Raw genomic sequence first — 25,581 nt, forward strand, 5'->3', positions numbered from 1 at the left:
GCGGAGTCCCCCTCTCGCCCGCCTGTGCCCTCCGCTGCGGCTCCGCCGACGGGCGCCCGGATGCCCCGGCGCGGCGGCGGGCGCTTGCCCGGAGCGCTGCGGCGGCGGCGGCGGCGGCGGCTGGGCGAGCTGGTGGAGGGTTTGACGCGCCGCCTCGGGGCGGGTGGCGCGGCGGCGGCGTCGGCATCGTCCCCGAGCCGGCCGTGGGGCGTCTTCGGCTGCCGCCGGTGCCAGGGCCTCCTCTACGAGCCGGTCTCGCTGCTCTGCGGCCACACCTTCTGCAAGAAGTGCCTGGAGGGCGGGCGCGGGGCGGCGGCGGCGGCGGGGGTCTGCAGCCTCTGCCCGGGCGCCGGGGCCGCGCAGCCCCGGCTCCGCGTCAACGTCATCCTCAGCCACCTGCTGGCCAAGGGCTTCCCCGGGCAGGTGAAGGCATCGCGGCTCCGCCACGAAGGGAACCTCTTGTACAAGGAGAAGAAGCTGGACGCGGCGCTGCAGAAGTACAACGAAGCCGTCCGCTTAGGTGACTTTCCTTTCCGCGGGGCGGGCGGGGTCCGGGCTGTTCGCACGTTACGCGAGTCGCCCTCGAGACGCCTTGCAGCGGCCGGTCGGCGTTTGCTTGGACTGGGGAGAAAGAGGCCGTTTGGAACGAGTCGAATATGCGCTGGGGGGTTGATGGGGGCCATTAATATACACGTGTCAGCTGGCCCCCGATTGTTTAATTGGGCTACTTCCCCCCCCCCCCGGGCAGGTTTGCTTAGTCTCCTCGAGCTACGGAGAGGTGGGGCTGCTGCGATTTTTAAAAATGTCCCGGGTTTCCTACCCTTGCCTGGCATGCAGAAATTCAACAAGTGAAGGAGCTTCCTGGAGCAACCGATGCAGCCTTGAGCTGTTTGGGGTTTTTTAATCAGGGAATCACCCTGCCTTCTTCTATGAAATTTTCAGAGCAACAGTGTTTCCTGATTGTAGCGCTTCTCAACTTCTATCTGCATTTGAATCGGGCACAAGGACATTAAGAAAGAACTGATGGAAAATGCACTGTGCCTTTTGACTGGCACCACTCTGACCCTTCATCTGGGGGCAAGCCTGCCTAGTTTCTGAGCAGCCCTGGAGTAGGGGCCAGTTAAGAGTTGGCAACCTTCCATACAATTGTCCATTTACTCAAATCCCACCCCCTTTTTTTATTTCGGAGTCGAACTGACACATTCCGAGTTTGCAGGACACAGGAACCCTAAGTAACGCAGATAAGCTGGGTTCACACAACAGGCTTGGCTGAACACTAGTGGGTAGCTCGGTACATGTGTAAACGTATTAACTCCTGCAGAAGTTTTCTCCTAAGCTGATACTGTACGCTGCTCATAGCAAGTGTCAAGCCTGAAGTTATTTGTTATGTAAGTAAGGATTGCAGTGTTGTCTGTCATCAAGAAAACAGGCCAACAAACCAGCATTATCTTCTCAGAGGTTTGATTAGCTGTCAAGCCTTGATGGTCAAGCCAGCGTGGACATACAAACAGGTCTTACTTGGTCCTTCCAGTGATCCACTTCCCCAGATGCTTCCTCCTATTTACACAGCTTTGATCTTTGGTTATTGATTGACATTAACAAGCATCCCTCAAACTTCTCCTGTCTTGTATCTTCCTTGTACAATTCATACTTCCGCCTCGCACCCGAGACAGCGAGATAATACCCAGAAGGATGTTGTTGGGTGCTAAGATCTGACAAATGCAGAACGTACCATCCAAAGCTTTCATCAGTGCCTAGAAAAACAGCCGCTGGATCACAGCCCAATTCAGATATCTGAAGGCAGACAATTCTGTGCCCGCCCCCAACGGTGGGGGGAAGATGCTTTTGTGACCTTTGGATGGGATTGCTGTGCCTGGACTTTGTAGGGAAGCCTTATAGCTTGTTTCTCAGGCCTGCACTGACCTTTGGAATAGAGCAGCAGAGAAATGCCAGTAATAAATAAATATCAGGGATGCCGCGTTCAAACTGAACGACCTTCTCTTCAGTTGGACATTCTGGTAAGCTGAGATTCCAACTAGGATAAGGCAGGAGCAATTAATGCACCAGTTGCTAGCATAGGCACCGGCACGAGGAGGGATGTTGCGGACGTCCCCCATCTGCGAAATGGGTTTATTCTTTTCAGAGTTGGATGATAGCCTGCTCTGTTCAGTCAGAACTGAAAATAGGTCAGGGGAGCAGTCGGTTGCATAAGCTAGCTAGCTTGGACCGATGTCCTCTCCCCTTCCTAAGGAACAGTTGTGTAACTAGGATGGGGGGGAAGAGAAGGCCTCGAAACCTAGACCATCCGACAGCAGGTCACCCTGCTCTGCCCGCTCGAGCTACTGCTGACTCACCCCCAGGTCTCTGGCTGGTGCGATGGAGCCTTTCCTGGTATGAATTTGCAAAGGAATTCTCAAATGTGCTGACCTGACCCAGCTGTTCTTGCAATTAGCTTGCGGTCTGGGTTTCTTATCGATTAATGGATGGGTAAAACGAGGGTTTTTAAGTTGGGTGGTGCCAGATAGAGGCATTCGCTGCTATTTTTTCCTCCAAGTGCTTGAGAAGTTCTTCCTAAAGAATCACAGGCTTTGGGGAACGTTAAGTCTTTAGTTGTGTTGCCGAATCTCAGAGGTGTCCCGTGGACTTTAGTTAGCAAACTACTTAATACGTTTCCGAAGTACAGCTAGTGGGTCATCCTCTTGCAGGAAAAACGCAGGGACAAGTCTCGTGGTACCTTAAGAGAGTGAGTGAAACTGTCAAATGCGCTGTCCTTTAGTCAACCTTTTTAAGACAGGAATTGTTCTGCGATGGAAACCGCAGGACCAATTGGCTTTTTGGTCTCAACGTGGGTTTTAAAAACAAACTGCCCATCGTGAGATTTGTTGCTGTGGCCAGACCTTTCCAGTTTAAGCATCCCACCATCAACGCAGCTTTGCTGCAGCAATCTAAAATGGCTACCCTCGCGGAAACGGTCTAAAGGGAACTGCTCTGCCCTGGCTTCCAACCTCGGCGAGAACCCTCCAGCTGAGCTGGGTTTTGGTTGTAGCCAGAAAAATCAAACTTCACTGTTTCGGGGGTGGGTGGGTGTCTGGTTGAGGAAATCTGCTGTAAAAACGGGCACTTTCCAGCCAAACCAACCTGAATTTTTGCAGCACCGTGAAAGTGACCGAATATTTGGAGGGTATCTTCCTAGGCGCTTTTAATGAGTGGAACTTCTTTTGAGCCTAGGTAGGCACGGGTTTTACAACGTTTTTCCACCCCCGACTCCTGTGCACAATTGCAAAATATTGCTTCCCTTTTCTGTCTGTCTCTCCCCCCCGCCCCCTTCCTTCTGGCTTCTGGGATTGTTATGGTGCTGTTTCACTTTGGCATTTCACACATTTATGCAACCCTCAAAGAGCTTATATAAGAGAGTCATGATGGCTGGAAACAGCAGTCCCTAAGAGAAACACAGGGTGGAGTGGAAAGCAAGCAGGGACTCCAGCTCATTTTAAACTTTTAATTTTAATGGTTAAATGAATATACTCCGGAAGCACAAACATAGAAGCAGCTCTGAACGAGAGTGAACAAGCACAGTGGGGTTATTAACATGTTAAGTCAATGTTCCCATTATTTACAGCTCCTTCTGATCATTTGCTATATTGCAACCGGTCCCAGGTCAATTCTACTTTAAAATGCTGCGAGGAGGCATTGCAAGATGCAGAGATGGCCTGCCAGCTCCAGCCTTACTGGGTGAAGGTGAGTTTAAATTCTAAATAGCTCTCCCATATTGCCCTCTGTCGATTGCCAGTTCCTTAAATGAAATGCTAGGATGTGTCAAAAGTTGGTAGATGGTTAAACTCTCACCACTGGAAAAAAACAATGAGAATAAAGAAAACTTGGCTTCTGGTGGTGAGTTTAACTATTTCACAAATAGGGGATAAAGAATCCCAAACTTTTTTTTTTCAGTCTCCTGATTTTGCTAGACAGGAGTAACATACGTGGGTGCACTTCTGTGTTCATCCTGTCTAGCAAAGCAGGAGACTGAAAAATCAGTTTATGTAGAGAAAAAAAATAGCTGGGGGTGACTTATTTGTCTTGTTTGTCAATAGGATTATATCTCAGTCGGAATGTTTTCATCATTAGAAAAAGCAGTCTCAAATTTAACCGAAAATGTCTTCAGGGATTCTTGTTTGCCAAAGATGAGCTAGACGGGTTCAATGACAGGGCGAGCCATTGATGTTCCTTTGCTATCACCCTGCTTGGTCTTGCATAAGCCCCAGGTTTTCAACGCAATGCCATTTTTGTGAGAGCAGCACTGGCCATCGACACCTTTGCAAGGACAGTTGAGGGGGCTGGTAATCACCTCCAAAACTTTGTATGGCTCAGGACCTGGGCCTCTTTGAGACCACCTATCCCGTATAGCAGGTTTCTCAACCAGGGTTCTGTGGCACCCTAGGGTTCCAATAGAGGTCACTAGGGGTTCCCTGGGAGATCACGATTTATTTAAAAAATTATTTCAAATTTGGGCCACTTCACATTAAAGAGGTAAGTTTCATTCTTGTTGAAGAACACTGTTAATGCATTATGCTGGTCTTTGACCGTCATAAAGATTTGTTTGTTTGTTCTGTTAAGGCATATCTACAGGCCTACCCATGAAACAAATATAATAATTTTGTAACTTCTGGCCTATATTTGAGCCTGAATGTGCTGGGATTCCCCGAGACCTGAGAAATATTTCAAGGGTTCCTCCAGGGTCAGAAAGTTGAGAAAGGCTGCCGAACAGATTTTCCCACCCAAACCAAGGTCAAAGAGAACATCTGCTGAAAGTCCCTATGTATCAAGTGGTGTGATAAGCCAGAGGATCTGAAAGGGGGTTTCGGTATGGTGCTCCCCTCCTCTAGAACAGCTTGGCCCTCCCAGGACAAGGATAGCTCTTGCTTTTCTGGAGTTCTGGAAGCTCCTAAAAACTTTCCTGTTCCAGAAGGTCTTTGGGACTTGAGTGCTGTAAAGCTCCTGTTCCAGGAGTATCATCTCATTGCAATATTTATTGTCGTTATATATTGCATTTCTGTTAGTGTAGGTTATTGCTGTGTGGGCTGCAGCTCCCACACACTTCTTAGAGTAGCCTTGATTGAAGTGGTTTATAAATTGGTGAATAAACGCATCAAATAAGCAATAAGTGGCTTGTCAGCCCATCTTTACTGCAAGCCTTGATGAGCGCAAAATGCTTTGGGTGCCCGGTGGGCTCTATCAGTGTGAACGGCTTGCATGAGAGCTGCAGCAGAGGTCAGCAGCCTTTTCAGCCGGATGCTTTGAGTGAATTTAGTCTTTAAAAAAAAAAAGATTTCATTGCTTCCCATCTTATTTTGCTTCTGCTGTCTCAAGGGCCTGGGGGTTAGAAACAATGCACTGAAAGAACAAGGAATAAAGATACGCCGAGGCCAAGCAATAGAAGATAGCGAAACAGCTCGTTTAAATGAATCTCATCCCCAGTGATACTAGTATTGCTTTCACAGTCTGATGCCACAGGTGGTGATGCTCCTTTGTTCCCCTTGCCAGGGCCACTTGCGAAAGGGCCAAGCCCTCGCCAGCCTGGGGAAGACGGAAGAAGCTTTTCATGAGTTTTTGTTCTGCCTCGTTCTGGAAGATGAGAACCAGAAGGTGAAAGCTGAAGCTCAAAGGGTAAGCTGGAATATTGTTTTAGCTAACGTGCAACCTAGCATTATCTCCCTTTTTTTTTTTTAAATGTAGGAAACGCTTTACCAGTTTATGAAAGTAGTTACACTGGACTTTGGGGGGGAGGGACTGATTGGCACCCGCTTTATACCTCCTGCATATCTGTTATATTACGTCTTTGGGACTGGGAGCTGTTATATAAAAGGTCCTGCCTAATGAGAGCAGGGCGGCATATATAAGGGTGATGTCGACCGGGGTTTCTCCACAAGAACATACTGGGACATCAGAGGGAGTTTTGAGTTTGATAACCTCAGGATGCACGTGGTCATCCAGTGCATTTCTGTTAATGAAAACCAATCTGGGGGGACCATTTTGCTCTCAAAATGTTCATTTGATTCCTTCAATACTAGCACTTCTGCACTGGAAGTGAAGAATAAACCTTTTAATTTGTGTGTGTGTGTTTGTGTGTGTGTAAAAGCACAGATGTTCAAAAATTGGCTGCTAATTTCTGAAAAATTGCAAAGTCGTATTTTCGCTTTAAAAGTCGTGCTTTTTGTTTAATTGGTCATATTTAAACGGTTTTAAGGTCATAAATACCTTCAAGTTTCTAACGTTTTTAGGTCATAGAAATCCTCGCCGTAGTGATGATGCTCCTTCCGTGGCTGTCCCCCCCCCCCCATTTTGCATACATGTGCCCTTGCTTGGCTGTGCAAGACACGCATTTCAACTCTGTTTGCGGAGACGGGGCCACGTTGTGTAGTAATGTGAGTTGCTCTGCTGAGGTTGTGAGCAGTGGGAGTGACCGGGCTCTCTCTGTCCGTCGTTTAGCACTCCGTGCAGCATAAATACTTTTGTTCTCTCTGAACAGCGTCAGAAAACGAGAACCCCATGATTTATGACTTAGAAATTGGTTTATCCTCTTTAAACAAGCCGCCTGGGTAACGTCTTGAAATTTGAAGTGTTATGTAATCTTTAAAAGCGGTTGAAAGAGATCAGGGAAAAGAGGACTGCTGCTGTCAAATGCGCACACGGAGGTGCCCTTTTTAAAATCACTGTTATTCTGACCTAGTTCCAGCTTGGAAAATCCAGTTTTGCAAGATTTCGGCCTGATTGACGTTGAGGTAGAGAAAAGTCGGCTTCTCTGAGAGGATCCTGTGGCATCCCCAAACTGCCTCATCCTTTGTTCTGTTAGTCGCTCGAGCGGCTTGGTGCTTGGTTATAAAAGTAATTTCTTTTTCTGGATTGTGCAAGAAAGAAAAACTCACAGGCACTGCCAATAAACAGCTCCTTTTCTTTCCCCATGTATGGGCTATCTTCTATTTCCCCACCTGATGCCCGGTGCCATCCTCATATTGTATCTGCGTTGGTGCATCTTGCTAGTAATGCCCACCAACAAGCAAGATGCCACGAACAGATGTGATTTCAAAAGTTGCAGTTCAGGATGCATTCCTGGAGGAAATTTGCAGACTGGGAACCGTGGAGGTTGAAATCCAGCCCTCCGACTGGAAAAAGCTGTAGAGCAGGAGTGAGAAAAGATGAGTCAGCCTTGTCATCGAAGACTCCCTACTTTTCCCCGGTGCAAGATTGGGAACCAAAGTCCCAGGGTTATTGTGCCCCTTTGCTGCTTGTGAGCCATACAGGTAGTCCTCACTTAACAACAATTGGTACTGGAATTTTGGTTGTTAAATGAAGCAGTCATTAAGCAAATCTGACCTGATTTTATGACCTCCTTTGTGGCGGTCATTAAGCGAATCACACAGTTTCCCATTGACTTTGCTTGCCGGAAGCTGACTGGGAAGATTGAAAAAGGCAATCAAGTGACTGCAGGATGCTGTGACTGTCGTAAATGTGAACTGGTTGCCAAGCACCCAAATCGTGATCATGTGACTGCAGGGACACTGTGACAATTCTAAGTGCGAGGACCGGCCGTAAGTCAGTTTTTTCAGCACCGTTTTAAGTCCAAGCCATCATAAACAAATAGTTGTTCAGCAAGGACTAACTGTATGAGCAAAGGGCACTGTAAGCAATTTCACTTTGGGGTGGGTGGCAGAACCCTCTGTCAGGAGGAGGCGGCGGTGGTGGTGGTTTAAAGTGTTGTGAAATAATCCTCAGAAAGTTGAATTGCATAAGGAATTCTTTTGCTGAAAGCAAGGGAGATTTGCAGAGCTCAGCTGCCTGGTGGGGGGAGTGTTAACAGCTCTTTGGGTTGGTGCCTTGAATCATGAGGGTCAACCAGCAGAGCCCATATTTCAGGTGTGTCACCCTTTGCTCGGTATTAGATGCCAACAAGTTAGCCCCGACTCTCGATGGGCAAAGGCCTTCCATCGTGACCTCTTCCCAGCGATAATCCCCAGGTCTTGTAAAGAGACTCCACTGAGACTAAAGGTCATTTTGAGGTGCAGAAGGAAGAAGAAGGGTGGTGTTGGCCAACACGAGAGAATTACATGGCCTGGTGATTTTGCTGCTCATGTGCTGTGTGTGAAGCCACAACTCTGCAGCAATGTGGAGAAAACCAGTAGGCTGTCTCCTTGGACTGATGGGATGCAACGCTGCAGAATTAGGCTTTTGCTGTTTAGCCCTGAGACAAAGGATGAGAGTTGGAAATCAAGTTAAAAACCAAAGGAATTAGGAAGCTGTTTTCAACTGCTGAGTGCCTCCATGTTTTGCAGGCAGAGACCTCCTCCTGTCTATGTGCTTTCCAGACCCTTTTTGGGAGGCCAAACCCAAACCTGGGATATTGTGCCAAGCAGTTGTGATGCCAACCTCTTTGGGTTTATTCTTCCTCTTCCCCCCAAAAGTTTATTTTGTAATGACGATTTGCTGGACTGGCAAAAATCACTTTAGGAGCTCTGTTTTCTGAGGTCAAGAGGTCCAACCTCTTGTGTTATAAAGAAGCTTGCAATTTATACTTCATAAAAGCACGATACAGTTAACCTATGATTTTCATACCTTTGTAATCGTCAGTTACCTCTGACTGTCAGGCTGTGACATTTTGGAATGCCAAAGCATACAATCATGCTTTGTGCCAGAGGATTAAATTTGGGGCTGGTTTGGCATATCCGTTGGCCAAGAAAACATCTGGTTTGGAGGCCCTGCTCTGACCTTGAAAACCAACGCCTGGCATTGAGTCAGTCACAAGCTGTTGCTTAGCTCAATCGACGTTGCAGGATGCTGTGAGATCAAAGCAGGCGGGCCCCGTGAACACTGCCCTGTATCTCTTGAAGAAGAGTAGGATGGAAATACATTGTATTTTAATAGGTTCAGCATCCGATCAGATTAAAACCAAGATACGGAGCACATGTTTTATGATGCAAGAGGCTCTCTATTGACCGGGAAATGTGTTAGGAAATACTGTAGCATCTATATCAAATTACAGGAGTTGTGTCCAATAAATCAGGGGTGCTGAGTATTCTGGAAGGCTGGCCTATCAGTATTCTTAAATTTTCCTAGGAAATGCTTTTCCACCTGCATCCTCTACTGCAGCCTTTCTCAACTTTTTGAACCTGGAGGAACCCTTGAAATATGTTTCAGGCCTTGAGGAGAGAACTCCTGCACATTCAAGCTCAAATATAGGCCAGAACTCACAAAATCACTGTATTTGTTTCATGTGTAGGCCTGTCTATATGCATCAGAGGTGTTCTTAAACCAAAAATAAAGAATAAAACATACCTCTTTAATGTGAAGTTGCCCGAATTTGAAATAATTTTTTAAATAAATCGTGATCTCCCAGGGAGCCCCTAGTGACCTCTCGTGGAACCCAAGGCTGCCACGCAACCCTGGTTGAGAAACCCAGCTGTGAGATTTAAAGTGGGGTACTTTCCCCCAAAGAGACTCATCTGCATGTGTCTTGGCATCCAGTCTGAAGACTACTAAAAAAAAAATATTTCAAGATCTTTGGGATCTTTATATGGATGTTGAAAGGTTTCCAAAGGCTACTCAGAAGTTGCAAGATTCTGGCCTATTGAAAATGTTTAAAAAGTTAGTTATCCTCTGGTGGTTTTGTTGTCCTGATTGTGTTTCTGTTTTCAGTTGATTTTTATATGTGTCCATCTGCCTTTCTAATGACATTGTTTTGCATGTATCACTGGAAGGTTATATTTTAGATTTTGATAAAAGCTGCCTGGAGAATTTGGATCAACGGGCAACCTAGAATTTGCAATAAGGAATGAATAAAATAATCCCAGGTCTAAATCCTCCTGCTGATCCGTCTCGCTCCGTTGTGCCTGTTTGAAGTGCCTGCGTGTGCAGAGTCCTAAGCGGAGTCTTTTCTCCCATCCCATCCCTTGCTTCAAATGATTTTAAACATGAGGTGTTAGGAATTAAATGGGAAGGGACGTGTGTGAGAGAGAGACAGAGAGAAAAACAGGCCCTCCATCTCTGAATTAAGTAGTGAAGTGTGTGCGTATCTGCTTTATATCACAGCTTCTACTTAATTTGTTTTCGCGGATCCTGGGAAACACTCAGGAAAACTGGTCTGAAATCCTACCACTGTTGTCCAGCCATTCTAGATTAAAAGGAAGCCTTTTAAGTTCAGTGAGATCTGGAGGAATCAGCTATAGCCTGCCAAGTTTGCTGAAGGTAATCCTTCATTTGTGGATCTGTGTGCATTTACCTAGAAGAGATGGAGGGAGGAAGTGGGCTGGTTCAGACCTGGGACTTGAGTTCAGCAATCCATCACATATGAGGCATTCACAAGTGGGGTTCTAGCTAGCAGGGATGTGTCAGGGATTGGTTGGTGTGAATCCATACAGGTAGTCCTTGCTTAATGACCACAATTGGGACTGGCATTTTGGTTGCTAAGTAAAGCGGTCATCAAGTGAGTCCGACCCAATTTTACGACCTTTTTTGCAGTGGTCATTAAGTGAATCATGCAGTTCCCCATTGATTTTGCTGGCCAGAAGCCAGCCAGGAAGATCGAAAATGGTGATCATGTGACCATGGGACACTGCGTTGGTCATAAATGTGAACCAGTTGCCAAGCACCCAAATCATGATCACATGACCATGTAAATGTGAGGACTGGTTGTAAGTTGTTTTTTTCCAGCGCTGTCATAAGTCCGAACCTTCACTAAACAAATGGTTGTTAAGTGAGGATTACCTGTAGTTAACTTAATTGCCATTTATTCAAACATTTATTCAGTGGTTTGGATTCACATGGGGCAGAAAACCATAAACTGACTGTACAGGCTGGGTTGGTCTGACACTGAAAAGCAGTGGGCTAGTTTGTGGTTCAGTGTCCTCATGTAAACTCAGCCTGTGTCACCCCCAGGAAATAAGAAAAGCGCAGCAAACTAAGGAAGATTATTTCCAGTTCACTTAGGGCTGGCTGAGGATGGGGAACCTTGAAGCCTCCAATTGTTTGTGAGTTACAGTTCCCAGCACTCCTCGCTGTAGTTCTCTGAAATTCAAGCAGGAGAGAACAAGGAATGAACTTGGATCTTGTGCATGCAAAACAAAAATGCATGCATGGCCACCAATCTGCAGTGCTTCCCCCCCAAAAGAAAGACCCTCTGACTGCATGTAAGAGAAAAGGAAATAGTCAAGAGTATCACCGTCACCCCATTAAAATGAGGAGTTCAATCTCCTTTCTGCCCTGGGTGGTATTGCCTACATTTGTTGTCCCTCTTGGGCAGTGTTTCTCAGCCTCGGCAACTTTCAGATGTGCGGACTCCAACTCCCAGAATTCCCTAGCCATCTGGCTAGGGAATTCTGGGAGTGGAAGTCCACACATCTGAAAGTTGCCCAGGTTGAGAAACACAGCTCTTGGGTGATGGACGGTTTGGAGAGGAGAGTGGAATGGTGGACCAAGAATTCCTGCTGTGTTCCATCATGTTGCCCAGATTTGCAGAGGCTAACTTTTTAGTTATTTTTGCTGGGTACTCTTGGTCAGGTAGGAAGTCAGGCCATCATGGGCTCTACTGGTGGGACCTGGAGGACTGTGACAAACAGCACCCAGAGGAGTCTCAGAAGAGATCCCTGATGATACTTTCTCTCTGGTGCAGGTGAGCACGGACCAGGAAAAGCACGGTGAAGACCAGAACGTGACCAACTGTGGCAACTCAGGAAAACCCTTCCAGAGCCTCGAAGGAAGCTTGGATGAAAACAGAGATGTCTCCTCAGCAGCGGAGACCGTCCCTGAGAAAATGAGGCCCCCGAAGAAAAGGTGCTGTGCTGATGCTGCTGCAGATTCTGATCAGCCTCACAAAATGGCCAAAAGGGGTAAGCTGTGTTAACAAGCAATCAAAATCAGCAATGCCAGCCCCACTAGGTAGACCAGGCCAGCAAGTGGACTCCATTGAAGGCTAAAACTACTTTCATTGAGGTTGGCTATAATAACAGAATCTTGCAAGTTTGATTGTGCTGGACCTCCTCCCCTTATACTCATGTGAATCAGGGAGGTTTCGGTCTGAGCCGCTTCCAAACATTATCTGGACGTTCTGGGTTTAAAAAATGTTTCAGCCCCTTTCACCCAGGTAATGGATCTTGCGTATTTCCATCAAGGTCCTCTCCCTTGCTACAGCAAGATGGTAGGCATGGCATTGTGTTCCAGCCCCCTTTGTGCAGGTTTGAATCCTGACCCTGTGCCATCATCCTGCAGATTTCAACACACACCCCTCCCCATGGATGCCACTGATGATAGACCCCACCTTGTGGAGCATCCTTCCTCTATAGCAGTCTTTCTCAACCTCGGCCGCTTTCAGATGTGTGGACTCCAACTCCCAGAATTCCCTAGCCAGATGGCTGGGGAATTCTGGGAGTTGGAGTCCGCACATCTTAAAGTGGCTGAGGTTGAGAAACACTGCCCTAGAGGTTCAATCAACCCCACATTATGTAACTTTAGAAAGCAACTAAAAGCGATATTGTTCCAACACGTCTTTGGCTCTAGATGAACAAGGGTGGCCATTGCATTTATTGCTGCCTTGCTGTTGTTTTGTTTTTCCTTTTGTTTCTATTTGGGGTTTTGATTTTCCATCATCTAGAGCAGGGTTTCTCAACCTTGGCAACTTGAAGGTGTGTGGACTTCAACTCCCAGAATTCCCCAGCCAGCATGGGGAATTCTGGGAGTTGAAGTCCACACACCTTCAAGTTGCCAAGGTTGAGAAACCCTGCTCTAGAGTCATTTGGGGCAGATTATAAATACCATGAAATATGTAAATGTGAGTTTAGGCTCACAGTCCCTTTGTTTTATAGATTGTTGACTGCTGGACCTAGATAAAGTATGAAAAACTAGAAGCAAGTTTAAAGCTGTTCTTTTTTTTTTTACTTTTTTTCTCTCCCTCTTTTTAAAAATATTTTTCTGTATGGACTTTGGTTATTATCAGTTTTGGCTTTCCTAGGTGTCCTTCGCCCAGAAAGATCTTGCGTTTGTCCCAGAAAACACTCTCCCCCTTTCCACAACCCCCAAGATTCTTGACAGGGGGTTTTATGATTCAGCTTTAACCTGAGTTTAATGAATTCAGTGTTAATTTTTCAAGTGTACTTCTGTTGCCCTGAAGCACAAAACGTGTGTTGGGCGTTTGCAGTTCAGGTTTTTCAGGGAAAATGACGTTGGTCACAGATTGTTCCTAATTACCGGACCATGATGGGTGCCTCTCTCTTCCTTGTCCCTTCCTCCTTTCTAGCAGATCAGGGTGATGAGACGGAATCCAGTGCTGGAAATTGCATCGTCTTTGAGTGTGTGGATCCAGCTGACCTGGAATGTTCTCTGTGCATGAGGTACCTGATGTTTGTCTATGGACAGGCCGGTCCAGAAGCTCAGTCCAGTTCTTACAGATACTACACTTGTGGTTAGAGAGGTTCTGGTTTGGTGCCATGAGTGACCAAATCTACCCGTCTTGATTTAACTCTAGTGTGAACCGTGAAGCATGGCTTATCCAACAATTAACCAGTCGGAGGAGATGGGCAGTGACAAATTTGATAAATAAATAAATAATAAATAAATCCTTTGTGGGGCTTGCATTAACCCAGGGTTTCTCAACCAGGGATACATGGAACCCTCGGGCTCCATGAGAGGTCCCTAGGGGTTCCCTGGGAGATCACGATTTATTTAAAAAAATATTTCAAATTTGGGCAACTTCACATTAAAAGGTAAGTATCATTCTTTATTTTTAGTTTAAGAGCACTGTTAATGCATGGATATAGGCCTACCCATGAAATGAATATAATAGTTTTGTAACTTCTGGCTTATATTTGAGCCTGAATGTGCAGAGGTTCCCCGAGGCCTGGAAAATATTTCAAGGGTTCCTCCAGGGTCAAAAGGTTAAGAAAGGCTGCATTAACACATTAACACATGCAGCTACACTATTCTATCCGTTAGTAATAGTTCTCCCTTTCTTAACCAATGGCTTCAGCTGTGTTTAAGTCTGCTCCAGTATTAACCATGATACGATAGCGCTAAGCCATAAAACGCAGTTTAGAAACCTAAGATGCTGGCTACTTGTAGTACACTGAAAAAAACAAACTAGCTGCATTATTGCTTAAGGGGTTAATCCAGCAGTTGTTTTAACTTTGGGCATTTTGATGTTAGTTACAAAAGCCTACTATGAAAAGCCAAGGTATCAACTGATAGTTTTACCTTTTGCTGGTCGGTGAACCAAAACAGCTAAAAGCCTTGTGTGTCTGTTCAAGTAACCTGACATACAGTTGTGGAGTGGGTTAGTGTGCTGGTACGCTTGTGGGGAGTAAACGGGGGGAGGTAGAGTTGAGTTGATTGTGCAACATTAGTACATGTAGTCCTCGCTTAATGACCACAATTGAGACTGGAATTTTGGTTGCTAAGCAAAGCAGTCACAAAACGAATCCGACCCAATTTTACGACCATGTGGTCTTTAAATCACACAATTCCCCATTGATTTTGCTTGCCAGAAGCTGGCCGGAAAGGTTGGAAATGGCAATCACGTGACCATGGGATGCTGCGACGGTCATAAGTGTGAGCACCGGTTGTAAGTTGGTTTCTTCAGCACTGTCATGAGTCCGAACTGTCACTAAACAACTGGTCATTAAGTGAGGACTACCTGTAATCAATATGTGTATGACCTTTCCTTGGCTAAACTGGAATCCTCAATCATATCTGTGGACTAGAATCTTGCTTTATTTACAGCAGAGGTGGGTACCTAGAAGGGGAAGCGGTTAGGGTTAGGCTTGGAGATCTGTTCCAAGTAGCCCATGCCTTTAGCCTAACAACATTACTGGAATCCAGGTCCTAGGAGCAGAGATGGCTTTTATTATGAATTCATGGTTTCCATCCAGGGTAAGGCACCCCTGTGCTGCCAATCTGCCGTTCAGATGAAACCATTCTCCAAACCTGGATTCCTACCAAGACAAATGGCGTCACATAGACACAAGAAAGATTGCGGAAGCCACAAGGGTCACAGAAATATGCACATTTAAGGGGAAGGACCCCCAAATCCGTAGAATGCTGAGGGACAGTGGAGAGGAGACCCGGAAAACCAGGAGAGTGGATTAGCTTAAGAAGACCGGGCCGATTGGCTAAACTCCTGTATTGCAACGCTTGTTTGCATGAGGTCAACTTTGCACTTCAGCATCTTTATGTTTGAATTTCCTTATAGTTTGTAAGTCAAAGACGCATGTATGGAAACGGCTGTGATTTGTTCTGACTTTCACGATTCCCTTTCTCTCCCAGGCTCTTCTATGAACCTGTTACCACCCCCTGCGGGCACACTTTCTGCCTCAAATGCCTTGAACGATGCTTGGATCATAACTCAAAGTGCCCCTTGTGTAAAGAGGACCTCTTGGAGGTAAATTAGCGTGGCTGAGCTAGTGGGGTTTAGGGTTATAAGAATTAGCCTGCCTCAAGTGAAGTCTGAGGATTGCTGTTTCCAGCCCAAATCATCTTCCTGTGTGCAGTACTACCTCCCCCCACCAGCAGTGGAAAGCTGGGTTCCTTTATGATAAACAAAATATAAAAGCTGTTTGAATGTGTTGCACAATACACAAAACACTGTGGTTGATGACTATGAGCTGCCATCTCAACAACTTGACCGCAGTTGGTGTCTTTCCAGTGGTGAAGTAAGTCACGGGATCCAGAGCATCCACAGTCTCCAGTAGCCGTGCGCTGAAGTTTGAAACCAACAGGTAGTTAAGACTTCAGAGTCTAGTGAGTGCTAATGAGAAGTGGCAACAGTTCCAGGCTTGAATAACACACTTAGCCATGGGAAGGCCACAACAATGATGTAGAAGTTTCATGAAACAGCATTTTCACATTAAGCAACCACACTGGTTTTGTGTATTGTGCAGACATCCTTCCCAGCACAGCTATCAGTTACTTTTTTCTCTCTCTCCTCCCCCCATCTCCCATTCATTCTGTCTTGATAATTTGAATTGAAAATGACTTCCCACATTTTAAGCATTTCACATTTAAGCATTAAGCATGTGTTAAAGTTCTTGGACAGGCTTGGTGGACGTTGAAAGTTTAGTGTCTCCTTTTAAAGACTTATAAAATCAGATGAACTTATACTTCCTCTGATATATTTATACGTTATATGTATTTATAAATTATAAATATATTTGTAATTTATACCTACAGATTTTTTTGGCCTTTTTATGTTTTTATTTGTTGTGTTACGTTTTCTTTTTCCTTTTTTTTTCACCTGTGGTGAATTGTTCATTTTTATTTTATTTATGCTTGTTTGACTTCAGCAAAGGATCGTTACCTTGTCGTGGTGCTGGAGCTTGAGCACCTCAATGATGCCATGAGCTAAACCGTGAAGGGCCACCCAAGACGGGAAGGTCATGACAGAGAGGTCAGACTAAATGCGATCCCTGGGGAAGGTAATGGCAACCCACCCCAGTATTCTTCCGTGAAAACTAAATGGATCAGTACAACCAGAGATATGTCGGTATACCATCGGAAGATGAGACCCCCAGGTCGGAAGATGGTCAAAATGCTACTGGGGAGGAACAGAGGATGAGCTCAACTAGCCCCAGACGTGATGACGCAGCTAGCTCAAAGCCGAAAGGACGGCTAGCGGCCGACGGTGCTGGTGGTGAACGGCGAATCCGATGTTCTAAGGATCAACACACCATCGGAACCTGGAATGTAAGATCTATGAGCCAGGGCAAATTGGATGTGGTTATTGGTGAGATGTCAAGATTAAAGATAGACATTCTGGGCGTCAGTGAACTGAAATGGACTGGAATGGGCCACTTCACATCAAATGACCACCAGATCTACTACTGCGGACAAGAGGACCACAGAAGAACTGGAGTAGCCTTCATAATTAATAGTAAAGTGGCTAAAGCAGTGCTTGGATACAACCCAAAAAATGATAGAATGATCTCAATTCGAATTCAGGGCAAGCCATCTAACATCACAGTGATCCAAATATACGCCCCAACCACAAATGCTGAAGAAGCTGAAGTAGAGCAGTTCTATGAGGATCTGCAGCACCTGCTGGACAACACGCCTAAAAGAGATGTTATTTTCATCACAGGAGACTGGAATGCTAAGGTGGGCAGTCAAATGACACCTCGAATTACAGGTAAGTATGGCCTGGGAGAACAAAACGAAGCAGGACACAGGCTGATAGAATTTTGCCAAAACAATTCACTCTGCATAACAAACACTCTCTTCCAACAACCTAAGAGACGGCTTTATACATGGACTTCACCAGATGGACAACACCGAAATCAGATTGATTACATCCTTTGCAGCCAAAGGTGGCGGACATCTGTACAGTCGGTAAAAACAAGGCCTGGAGCTGACTGTAGTTCAGATCACGAACTTCTTCTTGCACAATTTAGGATCAGACTCAAGAGATTAGGGAAGACCCACAGATCAGCTAGATATGAGCTCACTAATATTCCTAAGGAATATGCAGTGGAGGTGAAGAATAGATTTAAGGGACTGGACTTAGTAGATAGGGTCCCGGAAGAACTCTGGACAGAAGTTGGCAGCATTGTTCAGGAGGCGGCAACAAAATACATCCCAAAGAAAGAGAAAACCAAGAAGGCAAAATGGCTGTCTGCTGAGACACTAGAAGTAGCCCAAGAAAGAAGGAAAGCAAAAGGCAACAGTGATAGGGGGAGATATGCCCAATTAAATGCAAAATTCCAGAGGTTAGCCAGAAGAGATAAGGAATTATTTTTAAACCAGCAATGCGCGGAAGTGGAAGAAGACAATAGAATAGGAAGGACAAGAGACCTCTTCCAGAAAATTAGAAACATTGGAGGTAAATTCCAGGCAAAAATGGGTATGATCAAAAACAAAGATGGCAAGGACCTAACAGAAGAAGAAGAGATCAAGAAAAGGTGGCAAGAATATACAGAAAACCTGTATAGGAAGGATAACAATATCGGGGATAGCTTTGACAGTGTGGTCGGTGAGCTAGAGCCAGACATCCTGAAGAGTGAGGTTGAGTGGGCCTTAAGAAGCATTGCTAATAACAAGGCAACAGGAGACGACGGCATCCCAGCTGAACTGTTCAAAATCTTGCAAGATGATGCTGTCAAGGTAATGCATGCTATATGCCAGCAAATTTGGAAAACACAAGAATGGCCATCAGACTGGAAAAAATCAACTTATATCCCCATACCAAAAAAGGGAAACACTAAAGAATGTTCAAACTATCGAACAGTGGCACTCATTTCACATGCCAGTAAGGTAATGCTCAAGATCCTGCAAGGTAGACTTCAGCAGTTCATGGAGCGAGAATTGCCAGACGTACAAGCTGGGTTTAGAAAAGGCAGAGGAACTAGAGACCAAATTGCCAATATCCGCTGGATAATGGAAAAAGCCAGGGAGTTTCAGAAAAACATCTATTTCTGTTTTATTGACTATTCTAAAGCCTTTGACTGTGTGGACCATAACAAATTGTGGCAAGTTCTTAGTGGTATGGGGATACCAAGTCATCTTGTATGCCTCCTGAAGAATCTGTATAACGACCAAGTAGCAACAGTAAGAACAGACCACGGAACAACAGACTGGTTTAAGATTGGGAAAGGAGTACGGCAGGGCTGTATACTCTCACCCTACCTATTCAACTTGTATGCAGAACACATCATGCGACAAGCTGGCCTTGAGGAATCCAAGGCTGGAGTTAAAATCTCTGGAAGAAACATTAACAATCTCAGATATGCAGATGATACCACTTTGATGGCTGAAAGTGAAGAGGAACTGAGGAGCCTTATGATGAAGGTGAAAGAAGAAAGTGCAAAAGCTGGTTTGCAGCTAAACCTCAAAAAAACCAAGATTATGGCAACCAGCTTGATTGATAACTGGCAAATAGAGGGAGAAAATATAGAAGCAGTGAAAGACTTTGTATTCCTGGGTGCAAAGATTACTGCAGATGCTGACTGCAGTCAGGAAATCAGAAGACGCTTAATCCTTGGAAGAAGAGCAATGACAAATCTCGATAAAATAGTTAAGAGCAGAGACATCACACTGACAACAAAGGCCCGCATAGTTAAAGCAATGGTGTTCCCTGTAGTAACATATGGCTGCGAGAGCTGGACCATAAGGAAGGCTGAGCGAAGGAAGATCGATGCTTTTGAACTGTGGTGTTGGAGGAAAATTCCGAGAGTGCCTTGGACTGCAAGAAGATCCAACCAGTCCATCCTCCAGGAAATAAAGCCAGACTGCTCACTTGAGGGAATGATATTAAAGGCAAAACTGAAATACTTTGGCCACATCATGAGAAGACAGGACACCCTGGAGAAGATGCTGATGCTAGGGAGAGTGGAAGGCAAAAGGAAGAGGGGCCGACCAAGGGCAAGATGGATGGATGATATTCTAGAGGTGACGGACTCGTCCCTGGGGGAGCTGGGGGTGTTGACGACCGACAGGAAGCTCTGGCGTGGGCTGGTCCATGAAGTCACGAAGAGTCGGAAGCGACTAAACGAATAAACAACAACAATGCTTGTTTGAAAATGCATCAATAAAAATTATTTTTAGAAAAACAGGGACAGGGGAGGAAGCACATGTTACAATGCTTTGGGGTAATTTCCTCCAGTCTTAAATTTTTGTTGACAATATTGAATACACTGTGTTAGTTTTTTTCCCTCCTGCAGTTCATTTTTCTGCAATAATTTCATGAGTGTAGGTATTTTTGTGCAAACTTTCCCCAGCTCTACATTTTTCCCCCAAGCAGAAAAATGTATTTGCAAAATTCGGACAATGACAGATATCAGACGAAGGAAGGTATGTTTCCTTTCATGCGTTAGTATGTAAAATCGGGATTGTTCAATCTTAAATGCAAACTAAATTATTTTTATCTCCATTCCTTACTGCTAATGTCAAGCCCCCCAACACCATCCCTCCCAGTGTTCTAGTAACTACAAGACCAAAACAGTTATTTAAAAAAAAGAGTGAGAGACGCAACTGTGCAATGGAAAAATGTCTTGTCCCAGAATTGTGTCAATCAAAATTCTCCTGAAAAGGATCTTGTTTTCTCATGCAGTGCTTGGCCATGAAGAAACATTGCAAGACGGTGCTGATAGAGGAATTAATCGCAAAGTACCTTCCGGTAGAACTCACCGAAAGAAGAAAGCTTTACAAGGAGGAAATGGCTGAATTTTCCAAGTAGGTCGCCCCAGTTTTCCATGTCCTTCAATCATTAGAAAATTCTTTGCAGCTCAGCTTGAGTTGACATAATTTTGACTGTGGGACTAGGTTAAAAATAGTTTGGGTAATAAAGGTGCTTCGTATTTTTCCTTCTTTTGATACTCTGTCTAGCTGGGAAGTTGTTTATTTGGGGTAAGCTCTGATATTTGAAGCCCTTACAAGGGTGTTTCTCAACCTTGGCAGCCTTAAAATGTGTGGACTTCAGCTCCCAAAATTCCCCACCCAGCATGCTGGCTTGGGAATCCTGGGAGTTGAAGTCCTCTCGTCTTAAAGCTGCCAAGGTTAAGAAGCACTGATCTAGAGGAAATGTATCAATGCTGAGCAATTAAAAAAAACATTTAGTCATAGTAAGTTATACAGGAGTTTTATTGAACTATGAATGCATGAGTATTTTGTTGTTTACAAGTTATCTTTCTCTTCTGACTTCACTAGGTTTTTTAAAACAAGCATGGTACTGTATAGTTATCACTTCATATAAAATTTGTCCCACAGTTTGAACAAGAACGTTCCTATATTTGTCTGCACGATGGCTTATCCCACGGTCCCCTGCCCTCTGCACATCTTTGAGCCCTGCTACCGATTGATGGTTCGGAGATGTATGGAGACGGGCACCAAACAGTTCGGCATGTGTATTGGGGATCCCATCAAAGGGTGAGTGAGCATGTGCAGAGCATCAGAATTGATGCTGTTTCACGTTTAAGCTTCAAAGAGAAGAAAATTGCATCCATATTTCTGTTAAACAAGGGGTGTAACATTCCAATTAAATAAAAGTAGTAGGGGAAGGGCCTGGAAAATTATAAATGAAATTACTAAAAAAAAAATGTTGGCATTTCTGGAAAGTCCCCATTCCCCTTTTGTCTAAGACAGTGTTTCTCAACCTTGGGAATTTTAAGATATGTGAACTTCAGCTCCCAGAATTCTCCATGCTGGCTGGAGAATTCTGGGAGTTGAAGTCCCCACATCTTAAAGTTCCCAAGGTTGAGAAACACTGGTCTAAGATGTTGACAGACAACTCAATAATCCTTTATTGGAAGTCAGGTGGAGATTTTACTTACTTTTATTTATTTATTAAAGAAATTTATATGGCCACCCGACTCAGTTGCAGGCGTCCCTGGGCGGTTTACAGAAATAAAACCCCAAATACAAATACAAAACCTACTGCACCCCCACCCCATTTATTTATTTCATTCCTTCCTCCTCCTCCCACGTGGTCATCCATCTTATACCCATAGATTACTGAGCAGCTCACACCTAACTTAGCCATGCTGCATTTGTTTACACAACACTTTAAGCTTCAGGCAGAGAGATGGATGGCTTACTATGAGGTAGAAGTCCTGGACTGTCATGAGTAAGGATGGCGAGCAGGGGGCTCCCATCCAGACTGTCAAGCGCATGCGTAGCACTGAGGAACTGTTCAGCCATTCAAAGAGACACAGATCGGGACCGCCTTAACCCTTGGGGTTTATATGGCTGGGTTTTCCCACGCTTTCTCAGTTTGTTAGGATTCTTGTTATGTACTACTAATAAATATTAGAGACCAAGTCCTCGCCTCAGTGTGTTTCCTGGTCATCAGGACAGGACTAATCCTGTTTCTTTACTTTGGCTCTTCTGGCAAACAGGTTTGCAGATTACGGTTGTATCCTAGAGATAAGGAACGTTGAAGTCTTCACTGATGGGCGGTCCGTGGTGGATAGCGTTGGCAAGAGGCGGTTTAAGGTGATACAGCACAGCCAGTGTGATGGCTACAACACAGCGGATATTGAGTACATCGAAGACAAGATGGTGGGTGTTGACTCATGGCTACACAGGTGAAAGGGGATGAGGTTGCTTGTCTAGCACAGCTTCAAGGTGCACTCAGATGTGCACTCCTTATCTGACATTCCCTTGGCAGCCTCTTGGCCTGGTCTCCCGAGATCTCTCCCACATTCCATTACAGGTTCAGCCTAAAACCTTCCTGTGTTCTCTGCCAATATTAGGTCCATGGAGAGGACCGTGCCGGATTGATGGTCCTCCATGATTTTGTGTATGACCAAGCCTACAGGTGGTTCAGCTCTCTGAAATCTGCACTCAGGATTCGTATTCTCCATCACTTCGGTCCAATGCCTCTTAAAGAATCAGACCCACAGGTACAAGCAAGAATTGAGAGGCGTGACTCTGAATACGCCCCCCCCGTCTCCTTTACAGCTTGAGAAACTAGGGAGGGTCCCTTCTGAGCCTCTTGCCCCACCCACTACCCAGCTGCGGGCTCTGCTGTCTCTTATCTGACCATTCCCTTGGCTGCGTCTCTTGGCCCAGTCTCCCAAGGTGTTTCCCACGTACCATTACATCACCTCTATCCTAAACCAGGAAGATTTCTACCTTTGCCAAGCCAACCTCTTCCAGATATCTGGGGCTTAACCTCTTTTGTAGCCAGGATGTCCTCTGCGCTGGGCAGGGTTAGGAATTGTAGCCTGGAATAAACAGCTTTCTTTCCAGGTGATGATTCTAGCCATAAATATTATCTCATCAATAAATTGGTGATACTTACTTAATAAATAAATTAAATAGAAGGGCAACTTTTCCTCACCTGTGAGAGTGCAGAGCATTTTAATTTTTTTAAGAAGAGACCTATTGCGTTTTTTCCTTTCCTTTTCAACCTGACGGTCTGCCCCGTGTTGATGTTTGCCTTTATATTTGGGGGTTCAAGAAAGACTGCTGCTTCAGCGTATCAAGTTAAAAGGGTGAAGGTTTTAAAGCTAAAAATGGTCTACCTTGTCCAACCAGCTTTCAACCCATGTTAGGTAACCAACCCAAGGCTTCTGAGAAGATCCTATCATTAGCACCTCCCTGCTTATGTTCCTTTAGGCCCTGCCTCAGGCCCTGGAAGTAAGATCTAGCCATCACGTTGAGTAGACGTTGGTAGCCTTTGGAATCTATCCAACCCCTTTTAAAGCTGCCCAAGTTGGCTGCTGTCATATCCAGTGGCAAGGGAGTTCCACAGGCCAATTTCACGTGGCGTTAAGCCGGGCCTCCTCTTACTGATCCTGAATCTCCCTCCAGTTACGCCTACCAGTAGGGTTGTTGCAGCTGTGCCTTTTCTGTTGCAGATGAACCCTGATGGCCCTGCCTGGTGCTGGTGGATATTGGCCGTCCTTCCTCTGGAGAGCAGAGCTCAGCTTCCGTTCCTGGCCATGACGTCCCTGACAGCTCGCCTAAATGGCATCAGGAACATTTTAGCCTTCCTCTCCCGCGCTCAGTCGTAGTGACACCCCCGGACCGTGTGAATTCCCTTGCGTTGGAGGCCTTGTCTCGTCTTGGCTGGCTGTGCGGGAGGCAAATTAATATTATGGGAGCCTTAAATTCTCAGGACTGAAGTTCCTTTTCCCACCTCATGCATGGAAGGGTCCTCTGTCTAGCTGCAATAATCTTTCAGCTGGTCCTGGCTTGAGTTGGTTGGTCTGCAAAGCGGAAACCATGCTGAACTTTCTATGTGAGACATCAGGGCAATTCCAAGCAAGGCTTACTTGGAAGTCAGTCCCGAGGAGTGCTGTGGATCTTCCCTTCTGCCAACCTCTAGGTTTTCTGAAGTTCCTTTTTCAGCAGCTGCCCTGTTTTTAAACAAATTACCCACGTTTTCCCGTAGGCATCCGTCTGTATATTACAATAGAAGTGGACAAGGCAGATGCAGACTTGTTTGTCGTAGCGTTCTTTGGGTTAAGATCATGGTTTGATTTAATCTTAATTTGGAGCTGTTGCATTCAAATAAGCCCAGTTAATGTGAAGCTAAAATATTAACGCATCAGGAAGAATCTGGTGGCACCTTTTCCAACTAATACATCTTGTAAGACACAAGGTTCACCAAAGTAGGTGTCTTTTAATGAAAATTGCCAGTCAGGGAAGGTGCTACCAGACCCTTCCTGATTTTTATTTTGCTACCATAGACTAACTTGGTTCTCCTCCTCCAGTGTCTGAATTACTAACAGCATCAGTGAGTTGCTAAGATCTTCCAAAGGATTCAGGAATAACTATATCACTTTGGTCACAGATTTTTCTGCCTTTTCTTTTTTTTTTGCACTTTTTTTTTCAGTTGTAAATAACTGCAAGAGCCTATGTGTGTTTTCTCAAAAGTAAATCCCATTGCATTTAATGATGCTTATTCCTGAGTAAGTGCTTTTAGAATTGTGGTCTGTGTGTGTGTGTGTGTGTGTGTACAGTATATGGCTGCGGATACTAAATTTAGGAGGCAGAATGGGATGGAGAAGTGAGAAATACCAGTTCATGATGGTTCCTGACCAGTCCAGTGGTGGTAATGAACTAAGAATTCTTGCTTTGATAATTTAGTTCAACGTGTAGAAGCCGTGCCTTTTTTCTTCACATAACCAACATGAGCCTTATTTTCTGGAGATTTGTCCAAATACATCTTCCACAGAGACTTTTTTTCCTCCCTTTGGGAAAAAAAAAATAAAACCCAAGCAGAAAGTTGTAAATATGATGTCTCCTTACAGTCAGGCACCAGTTATTGGAGAATTCGAAGGGAAATTTGAACAAACAATGCCCTTATAAACAGGACATCTTTTAAAGAATAAAATTCAAACGAATATAATTATACTATCAGGGAGTTTGTATGAGTGTCTTTGTGTGCATACGTACACATGTAGAATTCTGGAAGAGCTTTAAGATTTTACCACTTTTTACTAAAATGTTCCATTAAATCATTGTTTTCCATTTCTTAAAAAATACAGAGTTTTGCAGTGATTCCTGTAGAGAGGCAGATGGTCTTCTGGTTGTTTTTCCAGACGTTGCTTTATTTCTCTGAAATAGTCCTACAAGGCTCCAAATTGCAGACTGAATTACACAGACTGGGATCAGACAGCATTGCTAAACCAGGTTTGTCTGGTTTAAGCTTACCATGTTGTGTGAACCCAGTTACTATGATTTGTAAACCATGACTTATGGTGCAGTGTGTGTGTACCCAGTCAGTTCTGCGTTATTTAGTGAGCGATGCTTAAACCATGGTTAAGCATAATGGTGGAACTCAATCACACACCCTTGGAGTAGGTGGTGACAAAAGTGGGGAATCATTTCTGTGGGTAGCTAGTTGTGCAAATCCCATTGCCTGAACTTGCAAGATTGATGCCAGCCTTGTTAGGTAGACCAGGCAGGAAACACGACCAGATGAGCTAACTCTACTTTATTGTAAAGCTACCTTAACAGACTCTTCCAAGTCTGAAAGTACAATTCTCCCCCCCCCCCCGTCTTCTTTACAGCCCAAGAAACTAGGGAGGGTCCCTCCTGAGCCTCTTGCTCCACCCATTATGCAGCTGTGGGCTCTGCCCTCTCTTATCTGACCATTCCCTAGGCAGC

At 45.1% G+C, this 25,581-nt stretch overlaps 1 protein-coding gene across 2 annotated transcripts; it reads left to right on the plus strand.

Annotated features, from left to right (window-relative positions):
• Positions 1-386: 386 nt before the first annotated feature.
• Positions 387-24,364, plus strand: LONRF3 (LON peptidase N-terminal domain and ring finger 3). Of its 2 annotated transcripts, XM_063313568.1 has the most exons (12): positions 387-520; positions 3,620-3,738; positions 5,542-5,664; positions 10,081-10,236; positions 11,660-11,876; positions 13,283-13,373; positions 15,301-15,415; positions 20,075-20,196; positions 20,731-20,889; positions 21,858-22,020; positions 22,215-22,364; positions 23,325-24,364. In XM_063313568.1, exons 2-12 carry the CDS (start codon positions 3,706-3,708, stop codon positions 23,478-23,480), a joined length of 1,485 nt encoding a protein of 494 aa, XP_063169638.1. In that variant the 5' UTR covers positions 387-520; positions 3,620-3,705; the 3' UTR covers positions 23,481-24,364. The 2 variants fall into 2 exon arrangements, with proteins under 2 accessions (XP_063169638.1, XP_063169639.1); XM_063313569.1 differs by lacking the exon at positions 10,081-10,236 and having other exon boundaries at positions 13,280-13,373.
• Positions 24,365-25,581: the final 1,217 nt, after the last annotated feature.

Source organism: Candoia aspera, chromosome 12 (assembly GCF_035149785.1).
Source record: "Candoia aspera isolate rCanAsp1 chromosome 12, rCanAsp1.hap2, whole genome shotgun sequence".
NCBI classification, from domain to species: Eukaryota; Metazoa; Chordata; class Lepidosauria; order Squamata; family Boidae; genus Candoia; species Candoia aspera.

Excerpts from the sequence above, each read along its gene's own strand:
- LONRF3 (XM_063313568.1), top strand. The coding sequence starts at position 3,706 with ATGGCCTGCCAGCTCCAGCCTTACTGGGTGAAG. Across the intron at positions 3,739-5,541 it reads TCCAGCCTTACTGGGTGAAG|GGCCACTTGCGAAAGGGCCA; the intron begins GTGAGTTTAAAT and ends TCCCCTTGCCAG. Across the intron at positions 13,374-15,300 it reads GAATGTTCTCTGTGCATGAG|GCTCTTCTATGAACCTGTTA; the intron begins GTACCTGATGTT and ends TTTCTCTCCCAG.